Source organism: Diaporthe batatas (assembly GCF_019321695.1).
Source record: "Diaporthe batatas strain CRI 302-4 chromosome Unknown Contig00031, whole genome shotgun sequence".
NCBI lineage: Eukaryota > Fungi > Ascomycota > Sordariomycetes > Diaporthales > Diaporthaceae > Diaporthe > Diaporthe batatas.
Window position 1 is genome coordinate 57607 of NW_025408578.1, and position 11571 is coordinate 69177.

The 11571-nt window shown below is 19.7% G+C and overlaps 1 protein-coding gene across 1 annotated transcript; it reads right to left on the bottom strand.

Annotated features, from left to right (window-relative positions):
* Positions 1 to 8565: 8565 nt before the first annotated feature.
* On the bottom strand, positions 8566 to 10631 carry KVR01_013747 (uncharacterized protein; the record flags this gene model as incomplete). Its single annotated transcript, XM_044792027.1, has 6 exons — positions 8566 to 8903; positions 9069 to 9489; positions 9590 to 9972; positions 10054 to 10147; positions 10232 to 10455; positions 10520 to 10631. The coding sequence occupies 6 exons, from the start codon at positions 10629 to 10631 to the stop codon at positions 8566 to 8568; spliced, it is 1572 nt and encodes a 523-aa protein (XP_044637285.1).
* Between the last annotated feature and the right edge of the window lie 940 nt (positions 10632 to 11571).

Genomic DNA, 11571 nt, shown 5'->3' on the forward strand with positions numbered 1-11571 from the left:
ATTTTATTTATATATTATAAAATTAAAATTATAAATATTTATTATATTATAATTATTATTATTAATATTATTTTTAAATATTAAAATTTAAAATAATTTTATATAAACTTTTATTTATAATAATATAATATTAAATATATAATATAAAATTAAATATTTATATTTATTAAAATAAAAATATATTTATATTAAAAAATTTAAAATTTAAAATTTAAAATTTAATATTAAAATTATATAATAATTAATTTATAAATTTAATTAAATTTTAATTATATTATATTTACTTTTTATATTATATAACTTTTTTATATATAAAATTAAAATTATAATTATAATTTTATTATTAATTTTTATTTAATTAATTTTTATTATAATTTAATTTAATTTTAATTTAATTTAAATTTTTAAATTTTATAAATATTTTAATAAATATAAATATTAAATAAAAACTTTTAAATTTAAAATTTAAATTTTATAAATTTTAATATATTTTAAAATAAATTTATAATCTTTTAATTTTAAAATATATTAATTATTTTAAATATTAATTATTTTTATATAATTATAAATTTAATTTTTAGTAATTATTTTTAATTTTATAAATTATTAAAATTATAAATTTAAATAATAAAATATAATTATTTTATTTAATTATATTTTAATTTAATAAAATATATAATAAATTATATAATAAATTAAATAATTATTTTAAAATAATTTTATTAATAATATAATAAAATAAATAATTATTTAATTAAATTAAAAATAATTATTAATAATTAAATTTATAATTATAAAATTAATAATATTAATTTATTTTAATATTTAATAATTTTTAAAAATAAAATATTAAAATTAAATATTTATATTTATTAAAAATAAAAATATTTTTAAAAATTAATTTAATTTTATAATTATAAAATTAATAATATTATTTTAAAATATTTTTATATTAATATATTAAATTATATTTAATAAATTTAAATTAATATTATAAATTTTATATTTTAAAAATTAATTTAATTAAATTTATTATATAAAACTTTTATAATAATTTTATTTTATTTATTTTAAATATTAATTATTTTTATATAATTATAAATTTAATAATAAAATTAAAAAATATAAATAATTTATATATATATATATATTAAAAAATTTAATTAAATATATTTATTATAATTTATTTATTTATTTTAAATATAAAATTTTAATTAATTTTATTTAATTATTTTATTATATTATAATTTTATTTAATTTTAGTTTTATTTAAATTTCTTTTAAACTTTTAAAAATATATTAATTATTTTAAATATTAATAACTTTTAAAATAAAAGTTTATTTTATATAATTATAAATTTAATTATTAATAATTCTTTTTTATAAATTTATTAAAATTATAAATTTAAATATTATATATAATAATAAAATATAATTATTTTATTTAAAAATATATTTTAATTTAATAATATAATAAATTAAATAATTATTTTAAAATAATTTTATTTTAATAAATATTTATTTAAAATTAAAACTTTAATTAAAAATAATAATTTTATTTTATTTATTTTAATTAATTTATATTTAAATTATATAATAATTTTATATATAATATATAATAATATTAAAATTAAATAATTTATAATTTATAATAATTTTATTTTAATAAATTTAATTAAATTAATTTTAAAATATATTATATTTTATTTTTAAAATTTAATTATTATTTTTAATTTAATAATAAAATTAAAAAATATAAATAATTTATAATTTATTTATATAATAATTATTTTAAAAATTAATTTTATTATATAAATTATTTATATTTTTTAATTTTATTATTAAATTAAAAATAAATAATTAAAATATTTAAAAATAAAATAAAAATATTTTTAAAAATTAATTTAATAAAATATATTATATTTAATTTATTTTTATTATTAAAAACTTTTTTATATTAATATATTAAATTATATTTAATTTATTTAAATTAATATTATTAATTTATTAAAAATAAAATTATTATAAATTATAAATTAATTTTAATATTATTAAATATTATATATAAAGTTATTATATAATTTAAATAAATATAAATTAATTAAAATAAAATAAAATAAAGTTATTATATTTTAATTAAAACTTTAATTTTATTTAAATAAATATTTATTTAATAAATTTAAAAATAAATAAAATTATTTAAAAATAATTATTTAATTAAATTAAAAATAATTAAATAAAATAATTATATTTTATTATTATATAATATTTAAATTTATAATTTTAATAATTTTAAAAATAAATAATTATATAAAATAAATTTTTATTTTTAAAAATTATTATTATTTAAAATAATTAATATATTTTTAAAAAATTTAAAATAATTAGAAATTTAATTTAAAATAAATTAAAATAATTATAAATTTAATTTAAAATAAATTAAAATTTATAAAAATTTTAAAATTTTAAAATTTTAATTTTTAATTTAATTTTAATTTATTTAAAAATAATATTAAATATATTTTAAATAAAATTTAAATAAAATTAAGTAAAATTATAATATAATAAAATAATTAAATAAAAATTAATTAAAATTTTAATTATAAGCTTTTAATTTTATATTTAAAAATTAATTTTATTATATAACTTTTTATAATATTAATATTATTATTAAAATAATATTTTTAATTTTATTTATATATTATAAAATTAAATTATAAATATTTATTATATTATAATTATTATTATTAATATTATAAATTTTATATTTTTAATTTTATTATTAAATTAAAAATAAATAATTAAAATTTTAAAAAATTATAAAATATTTTTAAAAATTAATTTAATTTAATTTATTATATAAAATCTTTTATAATAACTTTATAATTTATATTTATAATATTATTTATTTTAAAAATATTTTTATATTAATATATTAAATTATATTTAATAAATTTAAATTAATATTATTAATTTATTAAAAATTAAAATTATTATAAATTATAAATTATTTAATTTAATATTAATAAATATTATATATAAATATTAAATTTATTATATAAATTATTTATATTTTTAATTTTATTATTAAATTAAAAATAAATAATTAAAATTTTAAAAATAATTTAATTAAATTAATTATATAAAACTTTTATAATAATTTTATAATTATTTATAATATTATTTATTATTAAAATATATTTTTTTATATTAATATATTAAATTATATTTAATTAATTTAAATTAATATTATAAATTTATTAAAAATTAAAATTATTATAAATTATAAATTATTTAATTTTAATATTATTAAATATTATATATAATATTATTATATAATTTAAATATAAATTAATTAAAATAAAATAAAAATAAAAATTATTATTATTTTAAAATTTTAATTTTATTTTATAAATAAATATTTATTTATTAATTTTATTATATTATAAATAAAATTATTTAAAATAATTATTTAATTAAATTAAAAAATAATTTTTAAATAAAATAATTATATTTTATTATTATATATAATATTTAAATTTATAATTTTTATAATTTATAAATTAAAAAATAATTATTAATAATTAAATTTATAATTATATAAAATAATTTTTATTTTTTAAAAAATTATTAATATTTAAAATAATTAATATATTTTTAAAAATTAAAATTATAAATTTAATTTAAAGAAATTAAAATTTATAAAAATTTTAAATTTAAAATTTAAAACTTTTTTAAATTTAATTTTTAAAAATAAAATATTAAAAAATTAAAAAAATTTAAATAAAATTATATAAATTATAAATTATTTATATTTTTAATTTTATTATTAAATTAAAAATAAATAATTAAAACTTTAAAAATAAAATATAATATATTTTTAAAAATTAATTTAATTAAATTTATTATATAAACTTTTATAATAATTTTATAATTATTTATAATATTATTTATTATTAAAAATATTTTTATATTAATATATTAAATTATATTAATTTTAATTAATATTATTAACTTTAATATAAATTAATTATTATTAAATTAAAATTATTATAAATTATAAATTAATTTTAATATTATTAAATATTATATATAAAATTATTATATAATTTAAACTTTTAAATTAATTAAAATAAATAAAAATAAAAATTATTATTTTTAATTAAATTTTAATTTTATTTAAATAAATATTTATTTATTAATTTTATAAATAAAATTATTTAAAATAATTATTTAATTTATTATATTATTAAATTAAAATAATTAAATAAAATAATTATATTTTATTATTATTTTAAATTTATAATTTTAATAATTTTATTATAAATAAAAGAATTTATTAATAATTAAATTTATAATTATATAAAATAATTTTTATTTTTAAAAAAGTTATTATTATTTAAAATAATTAATATATTTTTAAAAATTAAAATTATAAATTTAATTTAAAATATATTAAAATTTATAAAAGTTTTAATTTTAAATTTAAAGGTTTTAAATTAAAATTTATATTTATAAAAATAAAACTTTTATAAAATTTAAAAAAGTTTAAATAAAATTAAAAATTAAATTAAATTATAATATAATAAAATAATTAAATAAAATTAATTAAAAATTATAATTATAAATTTTTAATTTTATATTTAAAAGTTAAATAAAATTATAATAATATAATATAATTAAATAAAAATTAATTATAAAATTATAATTATAAATTTTTAATTTTATATTTAAAAATTAAATTTATTATATAATTTAAAATAAAATTAATTAAAATAAATAAATAAAAATTATTATTATTTTAATTAAATTTTAATTTTATTTAAATAAAATAATTATTTATTAATTTTATAAATAAATTTATTAAAATAATTATTTAATTTAATTAATAATAAAATTTATTAAAATAATTTTTAATTTTATTTAAAATTAAAAAGAAATTAAAAATTTTAAAATTAAAAGTAAAAATTTAAAGTTAAATTTTTAAAGTTAAATTAATATTTTTAATATAAAAAATATTATATTATTTAATTTTATTATTAAAAATATATTAAAAGATATTAATTAATTATAATAAAAATATATTAAAATAATTAAATAAAATTAATTTAATTTTATAATTATAAAATTAATAATATTAATTTATTTTAATATTTAATAATAATTTTTAATATAAATATATATAATTATTATTTTAATTAATTATAAAAATATATTAAAAATTATAATTAATAATAATAAAGTTAAATTTTATAAAATTTATAATATTAAAAGTATTTATTTTAAAATATAATAATTAATAAATTAAAATTAAATATTAAAAATAATAATATAAAATAATATTTATTTAATATTTAATTTTATTAATTAAAAATAATATTAAATATAATTTAATATTTAAAATAATATATAATTTATTTAAAGATTTTAAATAATTTTCTATTAATATTTTTATTTTAAAGCTTTATTATAAAATTAATAATATTATTTTTAAAAGAATATTTATTAATAAATATTTTCATTTAATAATAAAAATATTAATTAAAAATAATATTAAAATAAAGTTAAAATAAATATTATAAAATTTTAAAGATAATATTAATAATTTAAAATTTATTATATTAAATAAATAGTTTATATTTATTATAATTTATAAATATATATTTAAATATTATAATAAGTTTATTAATTAATATATAATTTTAATATATAACTAATATACTCTTTTATTTAAAAACTTAAATATAAATAATATTTTAATATAATAAATAATATATTTTTAAAGATATCTAGCCTATTATAAAGTAAATAAACTTTATATTTTATTTATTATATATTATATTAATAAATAATTTATAAAAAATTATAATATTATTAATTAAAATTTAATATATTATATATATTATATAATAAATTAAATAATTATTTTAAAAATAATTTTAATTATATTATATTTTTATATTATATAATTATATTTTTATTTAATTTATTTTTATTATTAAAAATATATTATATTATATTTTTAAAATTTTAATTTTATTTAAATAAAATAATTATTTAATTAAATTAAAATAATTATAAATTTAATTTTTAGTAATTATTTTTAATTTTATAAATTATTAAAATTATAAATTTAATTTAAAATATATTAAAATAATTAATATATTTTTAAAAATTAATTTAATTAAATTTTAATTATATTATATTTTTTTAAAATAATTAAATAAAAATTAATTATAAAATTATAATTATAAATTTAATTAAATTTATTATATAATTTAAACTTTTAAATTAATTAAAATAAAATAAAATTATTTATAATTATAAACTAATAAATAATCTTTTAAAATTAAATAATATTATAATATTAGTTAAATATAAGCTATATATATACTTAAAATAATAAAGTAAGATAGCTTTATTATTATCTTTTATATAAAGTTTAATTTTATAATATCCTTTATATTTTTAATTAAAGTTATTTATTTTAAACTTAATAATAAAATATTATTAAAATTAATAAGTATTAATATAATAAAGATAGAACTATTTAATAATAGCTACTTCTATTTTATTATAACCCTTATTATTTAATTCTATATTCTTATCTTATTTATAATTAATATAATTATATATTATATCTTTAAGTATTATTTTAATAAGATTTTATAACCTATAATTATATATAAGTATTAAAAGGTATAAATAAGTTTTTTATAACTATATTATAAGTTTATATTATTTATAAATTTATAAATATATATTTAAGTAGTTACTACTTTTATTATTATTTTAAAGGTATAATTTTAAATAGAGTAGTAAGCCTTTTATATATCTTCTTATTAAAATCTATAATAGTACTAATAGTTAGCTAATATGTGTTAGGAGTGCTAGAGGGAGGGAGAGAGGGCTTTTTATCCCGGTAATAAGAAGTCTGTCTAGATATAGGTGGGGGAGGAGGACTATAGTTATAACTACTATTATTATTAGGTATTCTATAATAGCTAGCTTTTGGACGGATAGGTGATATATCCTCTACTAACTCTTTGACCTTTATATCTTTATTTTCTTCACCCTCTACACTAAGGTCCATTTCCTTATCTACCTTCATATACTCTTCAGTATTTATATTAGAGGAATTAGGTTTGTAATTACTATCGTGGATAACTGGTGGCTCCTTAGGGACTGGTGGTTGCGGTTCACCTTGCGAATTGTCTTTTAAATATAGAGATGGATATAAATCTCTATTAAATGTAGGTAATATTAGCTTTAATAATGTACCTTGAGAGCTTACTAGTGGTAGAGTATTGGAATTAGCTTTATACTTTAAGATAGGGGTGCGCCTAAGTAGGAATAAACGCTTATTAGTACTACCCTAAACTCTATAGTTTTTATAATTTAGTCTTATAGTAGTATCCTAATGGTAATTTTATAACTAACTTCTAGGAATGCTTATTTTAGTATTAAGGTTTTAAAGGCTAATATTTAGCTCTAATAAAAAGCGCTCACCCTCTTTTTAAACTATATTAATAGAAGTAAGGGGCTTAATATATAGCTATAAGTAAAATTAAAAATATTATATATATTTTAAATATATATAAAATAAAAATAAAATTATATAAATTTAATTATATATAATTTTTATAAATAATTTTATTTTATAAAAAATTATTTATTATAAAAAATTATTTTATAAAAAGTTATTTTATAAAAAGCTATTTTATAAAAAGTTATTTTATAAGAAGTTATTTTATAAATAATTATTTTATAAAAGGTTATTTTATAAAAGATTGTTTTATAAGAGGTTATTTTATAAGAGGTTATCTTATAAAAGGTTATTCTATAAGAGGTTGTCCTATAAGAGGTTGTCCTATAAGAGGTTGTCCTATAAGAGGTTGTTTTATGAGAGGTTGTTCTATAAGAGGTTGTCCTATGAGAGGTTATTCTATGAGAGGTTGTTCTATGAGAGGTTATTCTATAAGAGGTTGTCTTATAAGAGGTTGTTCTATAAGAGGTTGTCCTATGAGAGGTTGTTCTATGAGAGGTTGTTCTATAAGAGGTTGTCTTATAAGAGGTTGTCCTATGAGAGGTTGTCCTATGAGAGGTTGTTCTATGAGAGGTTACCCGTGGGTTCGCTCTCGCTCCGAGGAACCCACTGCTGGCGCAGGGGGCAACCGAAGGTCTGACCCCCGGGTATCCTATGAGGCTTGGGTATACCCCCCGTTTTGGTGGGTGCGAATATCCGATCTCTAATTTAAAGTCATCAAAGCTCCACCATGGAGATAACAGGACACTAGGAGCAAGTGGGAGATCCTGAAGAACCTAAAAATCAACCAAATTCACTATCAACTTAAAAATGTCCCTTCTCTATTACTGAGCATACAGCCTTGGTTGGCCCGTTGCTATTTGTCACCCAAGCTCAATGAGCAACCCGGATCGCCAGCAGATCACATACAAGGCTGCTGCATGCTGATAGTCATGTGCGTGCACCTGGTAAATAGACTTGCAGTGATTAGGCCATGTTAAGTATGAAGATGACTAAGTACAGAGTTGCCCAGATTGTGCTCACACCTCTAGGGAAAGAACATCCCCCCTCAACATAAATAGGTTCTTCAGAGCAATAAGAATGGCGAAGGCGACAACAAAGACAACAGTGTATATGGCACCTGTAACAATCTCCTGCTGGCGCTTCTCCTTTCTCTCCACAACAGAGAAGCGTTCGTTGCCAAACTGGACGCGGGCGTAGACGGTGGTCCAGTCCAGGGCTGGCAGGTAACGGCACAGGACCGCGTCGAAGATCTTTCGTGCACGCGCCGCCGGTGATCGCACGCCATGTCGCAATTCCTCGTAGTGGTTATGAGACATATCGACCATGGCCTGGACATCGGGTCGGCGATATTCAGCTTTGAATTCCAAGTGGTTAGCATTGGCTCTTCCATGGTTGACACGACTGGATTGGAAGATCGAAAGCCCTTGGATATCAACGGGTTGTGGGGTCTGAAGTGGCGAAGGGGCTGAATATTTAATGAGGGGGCCATGAGTGGAAGGCAAAAGCAACTTCGACATACTATAAGCAGCCACAGTGCCAGGTGGGCTGAATGGACCAGGCGAGCCATCGGCGGCGCCTTTGGAAACGCCCCCATAATACCGCTGCATCTTGGCCGCGGCGGGGTCGCGGAACTGCTCAAAGAAGACACGCACGTCCTCCAGCCCTGTAATCATACCCATGGCATGGAAAGGCGTCATTGCGTGGGAGCTGTCGCCCAGCAGCAGCACCTTGTCTCCATAGCCAAACTTGTTGATCTTGACGGACTTCAGGGGTATTTTCTGGTGTGCCACGAACTGGCGCTTCACCTCCTCGGCAGACAATAGCTGAGGGACAATCCCGGGGAATTCGTTGGAGAACCAGGCCGGGAACTCGTCCGGGTGGGCTTCCATATATCGACAGGTATCAGTCGCGCATACCATGCCGGCTCGGAATGAACAATTCTACAGGCGGTAATGCCCAGTCAGCCTCAACTTGAACTCTTTTCACTTTTGAGGGGGGGGGGTGGCGCCATGAAACGAGCGGGACACCAAGGAGACGTACAAAGTCGGGCTGGGCCATGACAATGTTCCGGTCCGCAGGCCAGACATGGAGACACTTTGAGTTCAAGGGATAGTTTCCATCTTTGGTGGGCGGGAATATCAGGTCACACCAGAGGGCATCTTCGTAAGACTGTGAAAAGTCGATGGTTGTACGCCGCATTATGCTCTGCCGGACGGACGAGAATGTGCCGTCTGCCCCGATGAGGAAGTCGAACTTGACATCCTTGAATCGGGATGATTCTGAAGATGATGCCGGCTGACCGGTGCGGCCTTTTTGACGCGAAGCAACATCGTCCGCCAGTTCTTGCTCTGCCAGCCGGGACTTCTCCTTCCACAGTACGTGTTCGAAGGATACGGTTTGGTTGTCGACGTCGCATCGTGCCACTGCAGCGAGTTAGATATTTGATCATGCTGAAACGGAACGACGTGAAAGGAAGGTCAAGGAGGGTAGTGGCGGGAACCTACACTTGTAATTAAAGAACAGCTTGGCTGTGGGCTCTTTGCTCAGCGCCAGGAGGCAAAGCTTGGATATTTTCTCACGCTGAAGGGTGTGAAGACACTATGGACCGGAAATGTTAGCTCTGAATATTTATGCTGCTCGTCCTCATGTTGGTTTGGGTGGGGGGCGTTGTTGGCTTCTGACCTCGCCGTTGGGCCCATATTTCATCGGAATCTCTTTGAGATCCCCATGCGGGCCTGGGTCCCTGGTGTGAATCATGCGATGGTAAATAGGCCTCGAGCCATTGAGAATGTCTTCGAGAAGGCCCGGAACTTTTGCCCCGGCGAGCGCTTTAATGCCACGCTCGGACAGGGCCAGTGGGATGACGGCCATGTCTGGTCGGAGCGACTGATCACCAAAGTTCGGATCTACGAGAGCCGGAGCAGTTAGTTTTGTGGCAGGACTCTGGGTACACTGGGCAATTTTTGGTACCATCTCGGAGCTCGTACAGCTCTGTACGATAGCCTCTCCTTGCGGCATACAAGGCAGCCAAAGCGCCGACGGGACCTCCGCCAACAACAACCACTTTCTGTGCCTCGGCCATAGTTGCGAAGGTAGCGTGAGGAAAGAAGTTTACAAGATTTTTCGGGCTCAAGAAGGTCTGCTGGTACAATGAGGAAACGGATGCCGGAATTGCTTTGATCTTGCTTGAGCAGAGCTTCAAATGCTACAATACGTCTGCCATGGTCTCTCTTTATATTTTCGCACCGCCAAAGCTTCTCGCCCAAAACCATCACGTCGAACACATCACGTCAGAGGCGTCAGGAACCAGCGGACCGTCACACCTGGGTCCACGGGTCTTTGTTAGAACTACCATGTCCTGTGGCCGAGTGTTGACCTTCGTCATATCTGCGCAATGTCTCGGTGTCTCCTCCTGATTATGGCCAAATTCAAGGATATTTTGGGATTAAATCTTAACATGCACATGAAATACGCATAAAAACTGTCCGAGTGGTTATGTTCCCGGGCGACCGATGCCTGCTCGTGTGAATTCGATTCACTTGGCACCGATTCCAATATGCATGCCGACCGCCCCAGGGGTGAATGCCTTCATATTGGTCGCGTCATGGCTAAATCCTTCAAGCCTTTCATGCTGTATGTCAGATTCCAGCCTCGTAAGAAGTAAGTAGCAGAATATTGTGTAACATGCAAACGGTTGAGATCGTTGCAGCCTATTCCATGCATACGCGCACTTCTTCAAAATGAGACGGCATGATAGAGGGAGGCTCTCTTAGAATAATTGATTTTCTGATATTCGTCCATGGTCGATTGTATGTCCGCCGAGCTGAATTGATCGAAAAGTCTGCTAAGTCTTCACCTGTGCAAGTGCGGCGGCTGAACTTGCAGAGTCGACAGTTATGCCTGGATCTGGTTTGAGATTGACAAGACCTTTCCCAAGCCAAGTGTCTTGGAACACTTCCCCGTGTCTACGCCGCAGCCACAGACTAGTTTGGGAAATTGTCTCACCTCACCACGTCACTCAG